Raw genomic sequence first — 19,407 nt, forward strand, 5'->3', positions numbered from 1 at the left:
TTGTGATGTGTGTTTTGTCCTATATTTTTATTTTTTATTTTTAATCCCATCCCCCATCCCCGCAGGAGGCCTTTGGCCTTTTAGTAGGTTGTCATTGTAAATAAGAATGTGTTCTTAACTGACATGCCTCGTTAAATAAAGGTTCAACAGGCTCAACAGTGTGCACCAAGGGTCTTGACCTCAAGGAAACAGTATATTTGTTGCTATTGAGATCAAATGTGTGTGTGTTTATGTGTCTGTATAGGCGGCCTACAAGCAGACAGTTATGTGGACAGGTGTGTCCCACAGGTGTCGGGGCATGACAATAATACTACACTACCCACAATACCATGCGTTTGACAGACACAGCCATGTTGTAGGAAATCCGTTTGTGGTGGATTGCTACAGTAATCCTACAGCAGTCTGGACGATATACTTGATCACGACTAAAACCCAAAACTGGAGGCCTGGATCAGATTAGGTACAACCAAGAAGAAGCAGATGAAATTAAGACATGAATTGAGCTGCGGTGTGTAAAACAGAGATCGGTTGGAAACCTTTTCCTGGAACGGAGCAGTCTGTTCATCTGACAGATAATTTGACAGCAGTTCGTTTACTAGCTACCTCTGGCTCGACAAGGCAGGAAGAAAGCTTTCATTTAGTGGTTAAAGTGACCCCCCCCACCCCCTCCCCATCCCTCCCCACATCTTGCTAGCTAAATTACGTTCCTGCCCAGTTGATCTGCACTTCCCTAGTCTGCTAACCCCCTGCCGGAGAGGACGGCTGCGGATCCAGAGGTGCTGTTGGAGGTAGCTAGCTAGCACGGCTAGTTCATTTCACTAGCTAGCCTGCTAGCTACGCCTTGGAATTCACACCATTAGCTAACTGGTTCCTCCTGTGGCAGATACGCCGAGATGTCGGTGACGAAAGACCAAACACCAACCAAACTGTCCACCACCGATCGGCCCATTAAAGGTAGCTATGCAATTGTATCTCTATTAATTCAGCAAGTGGTTGCAGGAAGTTGGCTAGCAGCTTATTCGCGATGAAAACAGCTAGCTAGCGATCAAGCTAACTAGGTTGATTGGCTGTAGATGCACCGATACGGACAAGATGCTTCGTGCCAACTAACGTTAGCAAGCTACTTAGATCGTTCAGGTGCTCATCGTATTTGGCTTGCTTGGAACAGGTGGGATAATGTTAATGGTTTGTTCATTTACAAGCTAGCTTCCCTAGTTAGGTTGCTAGTCTGCAGCACTCGGATGACACGTCGTGAGATAATAAAGTATAATAGCAAGCTAATAAATATTTTACCTCAAATAACTTAGATTTTGCCATCAATCTTGGAGTAACAAACTAGCTAGATAGTCAGATGTTTTTGAGACTCCTACCTAGATTATATTTTTAGTTTTATCTGACAGTCACACTGACTGAACTGAAATAAGCGTGTGTGTTCTCAAGTGTCTTGTCTGTCTGTTTGATGTGTGTCTGGGTCAGTAGACCAGTGATGCGAGAGAGTGTGTGTGTCAGTGGAGGCTGCTGAGGGGAGGACGGCTCATAATAATGTCTGGAAGGGAACAAATGGAATGGCATCAAACACATGGAAGCCATATGTTTAATGTATTTGGTACCATTCCACCAATTCCGCTCCAGCCATTACCACGATCCTGTCCTCCCCATGATGCCATCAACCTCTTTTGATGTGTGTGTGTGCGCGCACTGGTGGGTTATACCACAGCATACACACACAACCAGGGCCCCTGCGGCATATGCTGAATGACTGTCAGTGGATTGAGTGGCATTTAGCGGGTCTTTTGATTTACAACATGGGTGGCCTATTGGGGTGTGGGGGGTATTGCTACCAACTTGCAACATTTGCTTTCGAAATATCAGCTTCTATTTGAAATTTGTAATGGACTTGTGCAGCATGTAAATGGCAAGCCTAACAGTGCATAGCCACTGCTCTGTCTACACTGTAGCAGGTATTTATGAATGGTAGCAGGTAGGCTTACTGTATGCTGTCTGATCTAACTGTAACCCTGATCTATGTTATGAAAACAACAACAGGACTGAGGGTAAGGCCTTACGCTCCACGGGGAGTGAAGAGGACCAAGTAGGCTAGAGGAGCTCCAAGAAGTGTGATGACCTTTTTTTTAAAGACATTGTACTTTGTTGTGGACCCAACGTGTATGTGTGACAGGCTCAGAGGGTTAGGAGCATCAAGTTGCCAAGGTCATTAAACCTGCCTCTCTGATGCCGCCAGGTTAACCATCCTACAGACATGGGGTTAAACACGCACACACTCACTCATACATAGGCCTACAGCTTGACTCTATGCCCACTGACCTCCCTGCCTGCAACTGTGACCAAAATACTCCCCTCGCTGTGGCTGTCACTGACCAAGATACACCCCACGCTGTGGCTGTCACAGACCAAGATACATACACCCCTCGCTGGGGCTGTCACTGACAAATACTCCCCTCGCTGTCACTGACCAAGATACACCCCTCGGTGTGGCTGTCACTGACCAAGATACTCCCCTCGCTGTGGCTGTCACTGACCAAGATACACCCCTCGGTGTGGCTGTCACTGAACAAGATACACCCCTCGCTGTGGCTGTCACTGACCAAGAGACACCCCTCGCTGTGGCTGTCACTGACCAAGATACACCCCTCGCTGTCACTGACCAAGAGACACCCCTCGCTGTGGCTGTCACTGACCAAGATACACCACTCGCTGTGGCTGTCACTGACCAAGATACACCCCTCGCTGTGGCTGTCACTGACCAAGATACACCCCTCGCTGTGGCTGTCACTGACCAAGATACACCCCTCGCTGTGGCTGTCACTGACCAAGATACTCCCCTCGCTGTGGCTGTCACTGACCAAGATACACCACTCGCTGTGGCTGTCACTGACCAAGATACACCCCTCGCTGTGGCTGTCACTGACCAAGATACACCCCTCGCTGTGGCTGTCACTGACCAAGATACACCACTCGCTGTGGCTGTCACTGACCAAGATACACCCCTCGCTGTGGCTGTCACTGACCAAGATACACCCCTCGCTGTGGCTGTCACTGACCAAGATACACCCCTCGCTGTGGCTGTCACTGACCAAGATACTCCCCTCGCTGTGGCTGTCACTGACCAAGATACACCACTCGCTGTGGCTGTCACTGACCAAGATACACCCCTCGCTGTGGCTGTCACTGACCAAGATACACCCCTCGCTGTGGCTGTCACTGACCAAGATACACCCCTCGCTGTGGCTGTCACTGACCAAGATACTCCCCTCGCTGTGGCTGTCACTGACCAAGATACACCACTCGCTGTGGCTGTCACTGACCAAGATACACCCCTCGCTGTGGCTGTCACTGACCAAGATACTCCCCTCGCTGTGGCTGTCACTGACCAAGATACACCCCTTTCCCTCCCTGCTCTCTCCACCGTTCAGATCGGTCAACCTCCATTCTTGTCTCAACTCCCTGACATTTAGATTTTGTTGTATCTTATCCATTTAAATCGGTTTATTGTATGTGTTACTGTAATTCAGCTTTTAGCTGACATAGTAAACATGAAATGAAATGGGGGAAAAAAACATTTAATGGCATGTCAATTGTGTAACAAGTCAAATTAGGTTCATCTGCTGACATTACCGGTAGACATTACCCTCATTTAGTATTTTATTGGGATCCCCATCAGATGCTGCCAAAGCAGCCGCTACTCTTCCCGGGGTCCGAACAAAACAATAGTCTACATCAGACAAGACATTGTGCACTGTACGAATTTACACTGCTCCACCATTACACATTTAGAATATAATATGTAAAATATTACAACAATACCATGTGTGTCCACAGTCCACGTTGTCTTTTTGTTGTGTGTGTGGAATTTTACTGCTAACTTGAGTTACTTGATGTGGAATAGAGTTGTATGTAGTACTGTGCGTTTCCCTGCCTCTGTTCTGGACTTGGGGATTATGAAGAGACATGTCTTGTCGGGTGTGTGGGGTGTCTGAGCTGTGTGTTAGCTTTGTGTTAGATGTTTGAAAAGACAGTTCGTCACTTTTAACACGTCAATCTACCTGTCACAAAGACAAGTAGTAATGCAGTCAATCGCTCAACTTTGTCAGGAGAGTTTGACATGCATGTTCTTGATATTAGCCCTCCGTGTACATTTAAGGGCCAGCTGCTCTGTTCTGGGCCAACTACATTCAATAGATCTAGCATGCCTGTGCTTGCTTAATTTTGTATAGGCCTAGGCCTGTTGCACCAAATGTTGTTTTGCCAACTTTCGAAGAGAAATGAGTCCGTGTGGAAGCCTACCAAGGCAGATCTAAACCACTAGAAGATTCACACATTTTCCCCCCAATTGTTTTGTTTGTAATTTACGCTAACCAATTAGGCCTACTGGTCACAAAAACAACTTATTTATATCCCATTCCCTACATCAAATTAGAATAGGCCAAAATGTCATCTTATGTCAGCTTTTTAGGCCAATCAGGTTTATTAAAAGAGACGCCTTCTCTGTGTACCCAAACAGTGGCAGCATGGAGGTGATGATAAATTGGTATTACAATAGAATCCATGAATTTTGTCAGAACACATCTCTCATGCTAACATTGTTGATTAGTTGCACACCGTTGTTTGTCAAAAGAAAGCAACCTCTGCCTTTAGAGATGGAATCTGCAGTATGGGGAAACAGTGCCACTGTTCGCCCCCACCACCATTGTTATTGTTTCCGAGCTGAGGAGTGACGCAACATTCCCCCCCCCCCAGTAAATATTGTGTGCTTCAATAGCACATGCAATGATGTCCGAGGGGGAAACACAGTGTTGGTTGTTTGCAATAACTTCTTTGTTGTAATGTGGCAGATTCACCATTAAGGATTAAAGAGTTCATAAAAGGAAATCAGTCATTTGAAATCAATTCATTAGGCCCTAATCTATGGGTTTCACATGAACTGGAATACAGATACGCATCGATTGGTCACAGATACCTTCAAAAAAATGTGTGCACAACATTTGAGAGAAATAAGCTCTTGTGTGCGGATGGAACATTTCTGGGATCTTTTATTTCAGCTCATGAAATACGGGACCAACATTTTACATGTTTTTAAGTGTAATTCACTGCGATCAATAATCAGTTTTTGTCAGAGGCGTGTGTGTTGTCAGTGCTCTCTGAGGGTTGACGTTTTGACATTTTGACTTAGTTACCGATGGTAACCTGATCAGGCCAGCCAGCTGCATCGCTCTGCCTGTGTAATGATACTGTCTATGAGCCCTTTTTTTGCCCTAGGCCCGATCGTATCCTGGGCCCTAGCGTATACAGGAGCTGCCCGGGATTAGTGTGTGTAGTGTGATATGATGAACCAGTATGTGTGTGTGGACTATGTGGCGTATGGGTTAGATAAGATGAACCTTTAGTGTGACATGATTGGCTCAGTCTGTCTGTGACCTGCTTCTGTGGTGAAATGTTACACTAACTGTGCAGAGGGTGGGATAGAGGTAGAGAGATGGAGGGAAGAAATACACTATATATACAAAAGTACACCCCTTTAAATTAGTGGATTTGGCTAATTCAGCCACACCCATTGCTGACAGGTGTATAAAATCGACCACATCTCCATAGACAAACATTGGCAGTAGAATGGCCTTACTGAAGAGCTCTGTGACATTCAATGTGGCACCATCATAGATTGCCACCTTTCCAACAAGTCAGTTAGTAAAATTTCTGACCTGTTAGAGCTCACATGGTCAACTGTAAATGCTGTAATTGAGAAGTGGACACATCTAGGAGCAACAACGGGTCAGCCACGAAGTGTTAGGCCACAGAATGGGACCGCCGAGTGCTGAAGCATAAATCGTCTCCTTGGTTGCAATACTCAATACCGAGTTCCAAACTGCCTCGAGAAGCAACATCAGCACATGAACTGTTCGTTGGGAGCTTCATGAAATGGGTTTCCATGGCAGAGCAGCCACACACAAGCCTAAGATCACCATGCACAATGCCAAGTGTCGGCTGGAGGGGTGTAAAGCTTGCCGCCATTGGACTCTGGAACAGTGGAAACGCCTTCTATGGAGTGATGAATCACGCTTCACCATCTGGCAGTCCGAGGGACGAATCTGTGTTTGGCGGATGCCAGTAGAACACTACCTGCCCGAATGCATAGTGCCATCTGTAAAGTTTGGTGGTGGAGGAGGAATAATGGTCTGGGGCTGTTTTTCATGGTTCATGATAGGCCCCTTAGTTCCAGTGAAAGGACATTTTAACACTACAGCATACAATGATATTCTAGACAATTCTGTGCTTCCATCTTTATGGCAACAGTTTGGGGAAGGCCCTTTCCTGTTCCAGCATGACAATGCCCCCGTGCACTAAGCAAGGTCCATGCAAAATGGTTTGTCAAGATCAGTGTGGAAGAATTTGACTGGTCTGTACAGATCCCTGGCCTCAACCCCATTTGAACACCTTTGGTGGAACACCATTAATGCTCTTGTGGCTGAATGGAAGCAAGTCCCTGCAGCAATGTTCCAACATCTAGTGGAAAGCCTTCCCAGAAAAGTGGATGCTTTTATAGCAGCAAAAGGAGGACCAACTCCATATTAATGCCCATGATTTTGTAATGAGATGTTCGATGAGCAGGTGTCCCCATACTTTTGGAAATATAGTGTATTTTAGCTATTTTCAGAGGGAATTATGGATGCAATACCTGGCACCACACCGACGGTAATATAAAATAGGGGGTTCTGATGAATGAATGGTAGACTATTTATGTGACTAGGACTTAATATAGCCCAGAGGGAGGGAGACCGATACAGATGTTTTTTTGCCAGTCAAATATGATCTTCCTGATTCCTGCCAGTCCTCTTGCAAATATGACACTGTATTTTTACCCAGTCACTCAGCCATGCAACACACACGCACACACACACTGTCTATCTCTAGACAAGAGCCACCACATTTTAATGTGGAAGGATTGGCACCCTGAAACCTCCAGATGTTGTGTCCTGGGTGTTAATGAACCAGTAGAGCTGCTAGAGGGTGTGTCCTGGGTTTTAATGAACCAGTAGAGCTGCTAGAGGGTGTGTCCTGGGTTTTAATGAACCAGTAGAGCTGCTTGAGGGTGTGTCCTGGGTGTTAATGAACCAGTAGAGCTGCTCGAGGGTGTGTCCTGGGTTTTAATGAACCAGTAGAGCTGCTAGAGGGTGTGTCCTGGGTTTTAATGAACCAGTAGAGCTGCTAGAGGGTGTGTCCTGGGTGTTAATGAACCAGTAGAGCTGCTCGAGGGTGTGTCCTGGGTTTTAATGAACCAGTAGAGCTGCTCGAGGGTGTGTCCTGGGTTTTAATGAACCAGTAGAGCTGCTAGAGGGTGTGTCCTGGCTGTTAATGAACCAATAGAGGTGCTAGAGGGTGTGTCCTGGGTTTTAATAACCCAATAGAGATGCTAGAGGGTGTGTCCTGGTGTTTGATAGATTCATTAGTTAATTAGTGTTTGTAGTGTATATTGTTTATAATAATGTTGTATTGCTTTGTAGCGGTGCCCTACCCCCCTGGCTCCAAGCTGACGGTAAAGGACCTGTATGTAGATGGGAAGCCCAGTGTTGAGGTGCTCAAGACCCATCTTGTTAAGGAGGGCCGTCTGGAGGAGGAAGCAGCTCTTCGCATCATCACTGATGGAGCCAACATCCTGCGACAAGAGAAATGCATGCTGGAGGTGGAAGCACCTATAACAGGTAACCTCTGACCTGTTACTAACCCCAAACATTCTCTGACAGACGGACTTCTAACTGTGTGTGTGTGTGTTGCAGTGTGTGGGGATGTCCATGGCCAGTTCTTTGACCTGATGAAGCTGTTTGAGGTGGGTGGCTCGCCCAGCAGCACCCGCTACCTGTTCCTGGGGGACTATGTTGATCGAGGATACTTCAGCATCGAGGTCCGTGTGTTTCTACATCTGCTGTTTCATCTAACATTAAGAGCCGTGGCCTGTAACCCGATCTTGAGTTGCAGGGCTTAGGAGCACATCTTTAAAGTCAGCAGCACAGTACCCAGTTGTCGTCGAACCCCACCCCACACACAATTGGGTTTTGTGTCCCTCTTAGGTTCTGATTAAGCCAGTGTATTCTAATGATATTACATATCTATTGTCCTTCATTCTAGCTGTTGTGATGGTAGCTAGTGTTAGCAACATGAGATGGAACTCACTCTCTCGTTCTTTTCAGTGTGTGTTGTTCCTGTGGACTCTGAAGATCAACCACCCCGCCACTCTGTTCCTACTCAGAGGAAACCATGAGTGCCGGCATCTCACAGAGTACTTCACCTTTAAACAGGAGTGTGAGTGGTGCTGTGTATTTAGTGTCTGTGTGGGGGTGGGTGCAGGTTTCTGTGCCTGTGTGGTTGGTACAGGTTTCTGTGCCTGTGTGGTTGGGTGTAGGTTTCGGTGCCTGTGTGTGGTTGGGTGCGTGTCTGGGTTTCTGTGGGTGGGTGCGTGTCTGGGTTTCTGTGGGTGGGTGCGTGTCTGGGTTTCTGTGGGTGTGTGCGTGTCTGGGTTTCTGTGGGTGGGTGCGTGTCTGGGTTTCTGTGGGTGGGTGTGTGTCTGGGTTTCTGTGGGTGGGTGCGTGTCTGGGTTTCTGTGGGTGGGTGCGTGTCTGGGTTTCTGTGGGTGGGTGCGTGTCTGGGTTTCTGTGGGTGGGTGCGTGTCTGGGTTTCTGTGGGTGGGTGCGTGTCTAGGTTTCTGTGGGTGGGTGGGTGCGTGTCTAGGTTTCTGTGGGTGGGTGCGTGTCTGTATGTCTTATAGTATTAATAATGTCCTCTCTGTTGTGTTCTAGGTAAGATAAAGTACTCTGAGCGTGTGTATGTCTTATAGTAATAATAATGTCCTCTCTGTTTTGTTCTAGGTAAGATAAAGTACTCTGAGCGTGTGTATGTCTTATAGTAATAATAATGTCCTCTCTGTTGTGTTCTAGGTAAGATAAAGTACTCTGAGTGTGTGTGTCTTATAGTAATAATAATGTCCTCTCTGTTCTAGGTAAGATAAAGTACTCTGAGCGTGTGTATGTCTTATAGTAATAATAATGTCCTCTCTGTTGTGTTCTAGGTAAGATAAAGTACTCTGAGTGTGTGTATGTCTTATAGTAATAATAATGTCCTCTCTGTTCTAGGTAAGATAAAGTACTCTGAGTGTGTGTATGTCTTATAGTAATAATAATGTCCTCTCTGTTTTGTTCTAGGTAAGATAAAGTACTCTGAGTGTGTGTATGTCTTATAGTAATAATAATGTCCTCTCTGTTCTAGGTAAGATAAAGTACTCTGAGCGTGTGTATGTCTTATAGTAATAATAATGTCCTCTCTGTTCTAGGTAAGATAAAGTACTCTGAGCGTGTGTATGTCTTATAGTAATAATAATGTCCTCTCTGTTGTGTTCTAGGTAAGATAAAGTACTCTGAGCGTGTGTATGTCTTATAGTAATAATAATGTCCTCTCTGTTCTAGGTAAGATAAAGTACTCTGAGCGTGTGTATGTCTTATAGTAATAATAATGTCCTCTCTGTTCTAGATAAAGTAAGATAAAGTAATAATAATGTCTGTTCTAGCGATAAAGTGTGTATGTCTTATAGTAATAATAATGTCCTCTCTGTTCTAGGTAAGATAAAGTACTCTGAGCGTGTGTATGTCTTATAGTAATAATAATGTCCTCTCTGTTCTAGGTAAGATAAAGTACTCTGAGTGTGTGTATGTCTTATAGTAATAATAATGTCCTCTCTGTTGTGTTCTAGGTAAGATAAAGTACTCTGAGCGTGTGTATGTCTTATAGTAATAATAATGTCCTCTCTGTTCTAGGTAAGATAAAGTACTCTGAGCGTGTGTATGTCTTATAGTAATAATAATGTCCTCTCTGTTCTAGGTAAGATAAAGTACTCTGAGCGTGTGTATGTCTTATAGTAATAATAATGTCCTCTCTGTTCTAGGTAAGATAAAGTACTCTGAGCGTGTGTATGATGCGTGTATGGAGGCGTTTGATTGCCTTCCTCTGGCTGCGCTCCTCAACCAGCAGTTCCTGTGTGTCCACGGAGGCCTGAGCCCCGAAATCACCTGCCTGGACGACATACGCAAGGTATAACCCCTGACCTCTAACCTACTTTGGATTAACTCTCTATTAATTGTTTTAACTGACAATGATATTAAGTGTTTTGACTGGTATAAGGAGCGCCCAGCGTTATTTAACTGTTTAACCGGATTAACCCTGTAGATTCACTGTGTTTAACTCTGTGTTGACCAGCTGGACCGGTTTAAGGAGCCCCCTGCGTTCGGACCCATGTGTGACCTGCTGTGGTCAGACCCTGGAGAAGACTACGGCTCTGAGAAGACCCAGGAACACTTTGCTCATAACTCAGTTCGAGGCTGCTCCTACTTCTACAGTTACCCAGCAGTATGTGACTTTCTGATGAACAATAATCTGCTGTCAGTAATAAGAGCACATGAAGCCCAGGACGCTGGGTGAGTATTATTAATAATATTCATTCATAATAATAGTAGTATGATACTGTTTTGTGATATAAACTGTGTATTCCAGGTATAGAATGTACAGGAAAAGCCAGACGACGGGTTTTCCTTCTTTGATCACGATATTCTCTGCTCCGAATTACCTGGACGTGTACAACAACAAAGGTAAACAAACACAAAGGTTACCCACGTTAGAAACCATGACAACAAGGTAGAAACCATGGCAACACAGGGAAGATCATGTGTGTGTGTGTGTGTGTTCTTGTAGCGGCGGTGCTGAAGTATGAGAACAACGTGATGAACATCCGTCAGTTCAACTGCTCCCCACACCCCTACTGGCTGCCCAACTTCATGGACGTCTTCACCTGGTCGCTGCCCTTCGTCGGCGAGAAGGGTGAGTGTATGTGTGTGTTATAACGGTGTGTAGTAACTTTGGGCTTCTTGTTACCTTTGCAAGACTGACCTCTGTGCGAGATAATGTGTGTGTGTTCCTACAGTGACAGAGATGCTGGTTAACGTGCTCAACATCTGCTCTGATGACGAGCTCATGTCTGAAGGAGACGACACCTGCGAGGGTAAGAGACACAGACACTTAACAACTCTTTCATATTGACTTTCCATGGATGAAAATGATGATTATAGTTGCAACGTGTTTCTTCAAAGAGGAAATGAAACCTTTAAGGAAGTGAAGTTGTTTTTGACTGAAGTGCAGTGTAGCAAAAATAGACGTGAAGAGAGGTGATAGAGTTCACACCCCTAACGGCTCCAACAACAGATATTTATCAACGCCTCTATTGTTGCCACATGGCAGCTGAGTATCAGCTGAGCTGTGTGTGGGCGCGTTTGACATTGCAGCAGACTTTAAAGTTGACTGACTGATCTAAACATCCATTTACCCATGATACGTCACGGTTTTGGATGCTCTCGAACACGGACGGTGTGTTATGTTTCACAAGTCTGTTACCTCACCCTTCTTTCTCCCTCTCTCCTACCTTCTTTCTCCCTCTCTCCTTCCTTCTTTCTCCCTCTCTCCTTCCTTCTTTCTCCCTCTCTCCTTCCTTCTTTCTCCCTCTCTCCTTCTTTCTCCCTCTCTCCTTCCTTCTTTCTCCCTCTCTCCTTCCTTCTTTCTCCCTCTCTCCTACCTTCTTTCTCCCTCTCTCCTTCCTTCTTTCTCCCTCTCTCCTACCTTCTTTCTCCCTCTCTCCTTCCTTCTTTCTCCCTCTCTCCTACCTTCTTTCTCCCTCTCTCCTTCCTTCTTTCTCTCTCTCCTTCCTTCTTTCTCCCTCTCCTTCCTTCTTTCTCCCTCTCTCCTACCTTCTTTCTCCCTCTCTCCTACCTTCTTTCTCCTACCTTCTTTCTCCCTCTCTCCTACCTTCTTTCTCCCTCTCTCTCCTTCTTTCTCCCTCTCTCCTACCTTCTTTCTCCCTCTCTCCTACCTTCTTTCTCCCTCTCTCCTTCCTTCTTTCTCCCACTCCTTCCTTCTTTCTCCCTCTCCTTCCTTCTTTCTCCCTCTCCTTCCTTCTTTCTCCCTCTCTCCTTCCTTCTTTCTCCTTCCTTCTTTCTTCCTTCTTTCTCCCTCTCTCCTTCCTTCTTTCTCCCTCTCTCCTACCTTCTTTCTCCCTCTCTCCTACCTTCTTTCTCCCTCTCTCCTTCCTTCTTTCTCCCTCTCTCCTTCCTTCTTTCTCCCTCTCCTTCCTTCTTTCTCCCTCTCCTTCCTTCTTTCTCCCTCTCTCCTACCTTCTTTCTCCCTCTCTCCTACCTTCTTTCTCCCTCTCTCCTACCTTCTTTCTCCCTCTCTCCTACCTTCTTTCTCCCTCTCTCCTACCTTCTTTCTCCCTCTCTCCTACCTTCTTTCTCCCTCTCTCCTACCTTCTTTCTCCCTCTCTCCTACCTTCTTTCTCCCTCTCTCCTTCCTTCTTTCTCCCTCTCTCCTTCCTTCTTTCTCCCTCTCTCTCCTTCTTTCTCCCTCTCTCCTTCCTTCTTTCTCCCTCTCTCCTTCCTTCTTTCTCCCTCTCTCCTTCCTTCTTTCTCCCTCTCTCCTACCTTCTTTCTCCCTCTCTCCTACCTTCTTTCTTCCTCTCTCCTACCTTCTTTCTTCCTCTCTCCTACCTTCTTTCCCCCTCTCTCCTACCTTCTTTCTCCCTCTCTCCTTCCTTCTTTCTCCCTCTCTCCTACCTTCTTTCTTCCTCTCTCCTACCTTCTTTCTCCCTCTCTCCTTCCTTCTTTCTCCCTCTCTCCTTCCTTCTTTCTCCCTCTCTCCTTCCTTCTTTCTCCCTCTCTCCTACCTTCTTTCTCCCTCTCTCTCCTTCTTCCTCTCTCCTACCTTCTTTCTCCCTCTCTCCTTCCTTCTTTCTCCCTCTCTCCTACCTTCTTTCTCCCTCTCTCCTTCCTTCTTTCTCCCTCTCTCCTTCCTTCTTTCTCCCTCTCTCCTTCCTTCTTTCTCCCTCTCTCTCCTTCTTTCTCCCTCTCTCTCCTTCTTTCTCCCTCTCTCTCCCTCTCTCCTACCTTCTTTCTCCCTCTCTCCTACCTTCTTTCTCCCTCTCTCCTACCTTCTTTCTCCCTCTCTCCTACCTTCTTTCTCTCAATCCTCTTTCCCTCTCTCTCGCTTTCTCGTTTTCTCTCCCTCTACCTTTCTCTCCCTCTCAGCTGGAACTTCTGCTGTGAGGAAGGAGGTAATCAGGAATAAGATCCGAGCGATTGGGAAAATGGCCCGTGTCTTTTCTGTGCTCAGGTACAGTACACGCGTGTTTGACTCTCTGTTTTCATTGATTAGATGTAATCAACTACTGTAAAGGCATTGATGAGAAGACCTGCAGACAGATTCTATCTGGACTTGGTTATGTTCAGCTTCCAGTCCACTCTTTGTATGGTGCCCCGTTTGTAACAACCATCCTGTTGACTCTGGAAACTGAATGTGTGTGTTGACAGAGAGGAGAATGAGAGTGTGTTGCAGCTGAAGGGGCTGACCCCCACTGGGGCCTTGCCTGTGGGAGTTCTGTCTGGAGGACGGCAGACCCTGGAGAGCGGTACGTATGCACACCTACACACACACACACACACTCTCACCTGAACTACTGTTGCATCATGAGATAATTGTTTTATCCTTTCCCTGCACTCAAACCCACCAACAGACTTAACCCTCCCTTTCTCGGGCTCCCTGACTCTCACACACACACACACTCCCTGGCTCTCACACACACACACTCCCTGGCTCTCACACACACACACTCCCTGGCTCTCTCTCACTCACCTATCCCTAATCCACATTCTCTAACCTGCAGAATTCTCTTTAAACCTTGATCAATCTCTTAAACCCAGAACCTTCCCCTTTCTACACTAATCACAGTCATGTGTAACTCCTGTGTCACGTTTCAGAGGGAAGTGGGCTGGGGAGGTTGAATGATCGTATGACTGATTGATAACAACTCAATGACTATAGATGTTTAACACTCTGAATAAATAAATTGATAACTCAATGACTATAGATGTTTAACACTCTGAATAAATAAATTGATAACTCACTGACTATAGATGTTTAACACTCTGAATAAATACATTGATAACTCAATGACTATAGATGTTTAACACTCTGAATAAATACATTGATAACTCAATGACTATAGATGTTTAACACTCTGAATAAATACATTGATAACTCACTGACTATAGATGTTTAACACTCTGAATAAATAAATTGATAACTCAATGACTATAGATGTTTAACACTCTGAATAAATACATTGATAACTCAATGACTATAGATGTTTAACACTCTGAATAAATACATTGATAACTCAATGACTATAGATGTTTAACACTCTGAATAAATAAATTGATAACTCACTGACTATAGATGTTTAACACTCTGAATAAATACATTGATAACTCAATGACTATAGATGTTTAACACTCTGAATAAATAAATTGATAACTCAATGACTATAGATGTTTAACACTCTGAATAAATAAATTGATAACTCACTGACTATAGATGTTTAACACTCTGAATAAATACATTGATAACTCACTGACTATAGATGTTTAACACTCTGAATAAATACATTGATAACTCAATGACTATAGATGTTTAACACTCTGAATAAATAAATTGATAACTCAATGACTATAGATGTTTAACACTCTGAATAAATAAATTGATAACTCAATGACTATAGATGTTTAACACTCTGAATAAATAAATTGATAACTCACTGACTCATAGATGTTTAACACTCTGAATAAATAAATTGATAACTCAATGACTATAGATGTTTAACACTCTGAATAAATAAATAACTGATAACTCAATGACTATAGATGTTTAACACTCTGAATAAATAAATTGATAACTCAATGACTATAGATGTTTAACACTCTGAATAAATAAATTGATAACTCACTGACTATAGATGTTTAACACTCTGAATAAATAAATTGATAACTCAATGACTATAGATGTTTAACACTCTGAATAAATAAATTGATAACTCACTGACTATAGATGTTTAACACTCTGAATAAATAAATTGATAACTCAATGACTATAGATAACTTAACAAATAAATAAATTGATAACTCATGACTATAGATGTTTAACACTCTGAATAAATAAATTGATAACTCAATGACTATAGATGTTTAACACTCTGAATAAATAAATTGATAACTCAATGACTATAGATGTTTAACACTCTGAATAAATAAATTGATAACTCAATGACTATAGATGTTTAACACTCTGAATAAATAAATTGATAACTCAATGACTATAGATGTTTAACACTCTGAATAAATAAATTGATAACTCACTGACAATAGATGTTTAACACTCTGAATAAATAAATTGATAACTCAATGACTATAGATGTTTAACACTCTGAATAAATAAATTGATAACTCAATGACTATAGATGTTTAACACTCTGAATAAATAAATTGATAACTCAATGACTATAGATAAATAAATTGTTTAATAGATGTTTAACACTCTGAATAAATAAATTGATAACTCACTGACTATAGATGTTTAACACTCTGAATAAATAAATTGATAACTCAATGACTATAGATGTTTAACACTCTGAATAAATAAATTGATAACTCACTGACTATAGATGTTTAACACTCTGAATAAATAAATTGATAACTCAATGACTATAGATGTTTAACACTCTGAATAAATAAATTGATAACTCAACTGACTATAGATAACTCACTGTTTAACACTCTGAATAAATAAATTGATAACTCAAATAAATAAATTGATAACTGACTACTAATAGATGTTTAACACTCTGAATAAATAAATTGATAACTCAATGACTATAGATGTTTAACACTCTGAATAAATAAATTGATAACTCACTGACTATAGATGTTTAACACTCTGAATAAATAAATTGATAACTCACTGACTATAGATGTTTAATAAATAAATTGATAACACTATAGATGTTTAACTGAATAAATAAATTGATAACTCAATGACTATAGATGTTTAACACTCTGAATAAATAAATTGATAACTCAATGACTATAGATGTTTAACACTCTGAATAAATAAATTGATAACTCACTGACTATAGATGTTTAACACTCTGAATAAATAAATTGATAACTCAATGACTATAGATGTTTAACACTCTGAATAAATAAATTGATAACTCACTGACTATAGATGTTTAACACTCTGAATAAATAAATTGATAACTCAATGACTAATAGATGTTTAACACTCTGAATAAATAAATTGATAACTCACTGACTATAGATGTTTAACACTCTGAATAAATAAAAATTGATAACTCACTGACTATAGATGTTTAACACTCTGAATAAATACATTGATAACTCAATGACTATAGATGTTTAACACTCTGAATAAATAAATTGATAACTCAATGACTATAGATGTTTAACACTCTGAATAAATAAATTGATAACTCAATGACTATAGATGTTTAACACTCTGAATAAATAAATTGATAACTCAATGACTATAGATGTTTAACACTCTGAATAAATAAATTGATAACTCACTGACTATAGATGTTTAACACTCTGAATAAATAAATTGATAACTCAATGACTATAGATGTTTAACACTCTGAATAAATAAATTGATAACTCAATGACTATAGATGTTTAACACTCTGAATAAATAAATTGATAACTCAATGACTATAGATGTTTAACACTCTGAATAAATAAATTGATAACTCACTGACTATAGATGTTTAACACTCTGAATAAATAAATTGATAACTCACTGACTATAGATGTTTAACACTCTGAATAAATAAATTGATAACTCAATGACTATAGATGTTTAACACTCTGAATAAATAAATTGATAACTCACTGACTATAGATGTTTAACACTCTGAATAAATAAATTGATAACTCACTGACTATAGATGTTTAACACTCTGAATAAATAAATTGATAACTCAATGACTATAGATGTTTAACACTCTGAATAAATAAATTGATAACTCACTGACTATAGATGTTTAACACTCTGAATAAATAAATTGATAACTCAATGACTATAGATGTTTAACACTCTGAATAAATAAATTGATAACTCACTGACAATAGATGTTTAACACTCTGAATAAATAAATTGATAACTCACTGACTATAGATGTTTAACACTCTGAATAAATACATTGATAACTCAATGACTATAGATGTTTAATAAATAAATTGATAACTCACTATAGATGTTTAACTGAATAAATAAATTGATAACTCAATGACTATAGATGTTTAACACTCTGAATAAATAAATTGATAACTCAATGACTATAGATGTTTAACACTCTGAATAAATAAATTGATAACTCAATGACTATAGATGTTTAACACTCTGAATAAATAAATTGATAACTCACTGACAATAGATGTTTAACACTCTGAATAAATAAATTGATAACTCAATGACTATAGATGTTTAACACTCTGAATAAATAAATTGATAACTCAATGACTATAGATGTTTAACACTCTGAATAAATAAATTGATAACTCAATGACTATAGATGTTTAACACTCTGAATAAATAAATTGATAACTCAATGACTATAGATGTTTAACACTCTGAATAAATAAATTGATAACTCAATGACTATAGATGTTTAACACTCTGAATAAATAAATTGATAACTCAATGACTATAGATGTTTAACACTCTGAATAAATAAATTGATAACTCAATGACTATAGATGTTTAACACTCTGAATAAATAAATTGATAACTCAATGACTATAGATGTTTAACACTCTGAATAAATAAATTGATAACTCACTGACTATAGATGTTTAACACTCTGAATAAATAAATTGATAACTCACTGACTATAGATGTTTAACACTCTGAATAAATACATTGATAACTCAATGACTATAGATGTTTAACACTCTGAATAAATAAATTGATAACTCACTGACTATAGATGTTTAACACTCTGAATAAATAAATTGATAACTCACTGACTATAGATGTTTAACACTCTGAATGAATTGATAACAACTCACTGATCTGGGTCTGTTGGTAATGTTAACTCTCTCTCTGTATGTTTTGGGCATGGCTCTACTACTCACGCTTACACAGCTACCGTACAGGCAGAAGAGGCACGAGGTACGCAAGTCATTTCTCATCTCTGTCTCCATCTCTCTTCCTCCCTCCCCAAAATTTGAGTGTATTATTGTTGTTTATATACATATTACTAAGTTAAGAAGACATACCATGAAGTTTTAAAGTATCAGACTATGCCATTTACCAAATAGTCTGAGACTTGGCTCCACTCCCTCTCCTCCACCTGGTCTCAATCTCCTTTTCTCTGTTGTTTGTTTGCTGCCTTGATGTTTTTGAAGTAAGTGTCTTTTACCTCTAACAACCAAACCCCTCAAGTCTACAATGTCTTTATGTATTAGACTAAACATGACCATATTAGACTATACTTCTATTACCCCTACCTACTACCTACTAGACTGTAGATTAGATCCTAAATCTTCCTCTTCACCCCCATACCTCCCTTACTAAGAGTCAGACCAAACCCCCTGTATTGTGCTGTATCCTGCACTGATGCTAAACTCTACATCTCTCTCCAGCTATCCAAGGGTTCAACCCGCAGCATAAGATCCAGTCCTTTGAGGAGGCCCGAGGTCTGGACAGGGTCAATGAACGGATGCCCCCTCGCCAAGATGCTCCTCCCCCTCCCAACAACCTCCCAGCCAGTGGCCCACCTAACAAGAACGGGACCAACACACAGGCCTAGGCATCTGGCCCACCTCCCTCTGTATCCCTCCCTCCCGCTCAAAATTTTCCCTCTCGACTCCCGCTCTCCCTCCCCCCGCTCTCCGTATCCCTCCCCCCGCTCTCCGTATCCCTCCCTCCCGCTCTCCCTCCGGATCCCTCCCGCTCTCCCTCCGGATCCCTCCCGCTCTCCCTCCGGATCCCTCCCTCCCGCTCTCCCTCCGGATCCCTCCTCCCGCTCTCCCTCCGTATCCCTCCCTCCCGCTCTCCCTCCGGATCCCTCCCGCTCTCCCTCCGGATCCCTCCCTCCGACTCTCTCCCTCCCGCTCTCCCTCCGGATCCCTCCCGCTCTCCCTCCCCGATCCCTCCGGATCCCTCCCGCTCCCTCCCTCCCTCCGATCCCTCCCTCCGCTCTCCCTCCGGATCCCTCCCTCCCTCCGATCCCACCCTCCCTCTCGGATCCCTCCCTCCCCTCCTCTCTCCCTCCGGATCCCTCCCTCCCGCTCTCCCTCCGGATCCCTCCCTCCCGCTCTCCCTCCGCTCTCCCTCCGGATCCCTCCCGCTCTCCCTCCGGATCCCTCCCGCTCTCCCTCCGGATCCCTCCCTCCCGCTCTCCCTCCGGATCCCTCCCGCTCTCCCTCCGGATCCCTCCCTCCCGCTCCCCTC

At 42.4% G+C, this 19,407-nt stretch overlaps 1 protein-coding gene and 2 long non-coding RNA genes across 8 annotated transcripts; 1 reads left to right on the forward strand and 2 right to left on the reverse strand.

The window, feature by feature from the left end:
• The first annotated feature begins 332 nt into the window (after window positions 1-332).
• LOC118391463 (serine/threonine-protein phosphatase 2B catalytic subunit gamma isoform-like) lies at window positions 333-19,046 on the forward strand. 5 transcript variants are annotated; one of them, XR_008060961.1, is made up of 14 exons: window positions 334-954; window positions 7,518-7,715; window positions 7,791-7,915; window positions 8,202-8,313; window positions 9,947-10,092; window positions 10,258-10,475; window positions 10,552-10,646; window positions 10,750-10,875; window positions 10,979-11,056; window positions 13,128-13,212; window positions 13,410-13,507; window positions 18,097-18,123; window positions 18,597-18,852; window positions 18,973-19,046. XR_008060961.1 is itself a non-coding variant. In XM_052458193.1 (14 exons), the coding sequence occupies exons 2-14, from the start codon at window positions 894-896 to the stop codon at window positions 18,761-18,763; spliced, it is 1,536 nt and encodes a 511-aa protein (XP_052314153.1). In that variant the 5' UTR covers window positions 334-788; window positions 884-893; the 3' UTR covers window positions 18,764-18,966. The 5 variants fall into 5 exon arrangements, 4 of the variants coding, with proteins under 4 accessions (XP_052314155.1, XP_052314156.1, XP_052314153.1 ...); XM_052458193.1 differs by lacking the exon at window positions 18,973-19,046 and having other exon boundaries at window positions 334-788; window positions 884-954; window positions 18,597-18,966; XM_052458194.1 differs by lacking the exon at window positions 18,973-19,046 and having other exon boundaries at window positions 356-460; window positions 884-954; window positions 18,597-18,966.
• LOC127906357 (uncharacterized) lies at window positions 11,831-13,119 on the reverse strand. 2 transcript variants are annotated; one of them, XR_008060964.1, is made up of 3 exons: window positions 12,987-13,119; window positions 12,219-12,372; window positions 11,831-12,112 (listed from the first exon to the last, which is right to left on the reverse strand). It is a non-coding gene; the product is annotated as an uncharacterized LOC127906357 (long non-coding RNA). The 2 variants fall into 2 exon arrangements; XR_008060965.1 differs by lacking the exon at window positions 12,987-13,119 and adding an exon at window positions 12,849-12,976 and having other exon boundaries at window positions 12,219-12,744.
• Window positions 13,521-16,276, reverse strand: LOC127906356 (uncharacterized). Its single transcript, XR_008060963.1, has 3 exons — window positions 16,200-16,276; window positions 15,758-15,895; window positions 13,521-14,466 (listed from the first exon to the last, which is right to left on the reverse strand). It is a non-coding gene; the product is annotated as an uncharacterized LOC127906356 (long non-coding RNA).
• Window positions 19,047-19,407: the final 361 nt, after the last annotated feature.

The sequence above is a fragment of the Oncorhynchus keta genome, chromosome 12 (genome assembly GCF_023373465.1).
Source record: "Oncorhynchus keta strain PuntledgeMale-10-30-2019 chromosome 12, Oket_V2, whole genome shotgun sequence".
Taxonomy (NCBI): domain Eukaryota; kingdom Metazoa; phylum Chordata; class Actinopteri; order Salmoniformes; family Salmonidae; genus Oncorhynchus; species Oncorhynchus keta.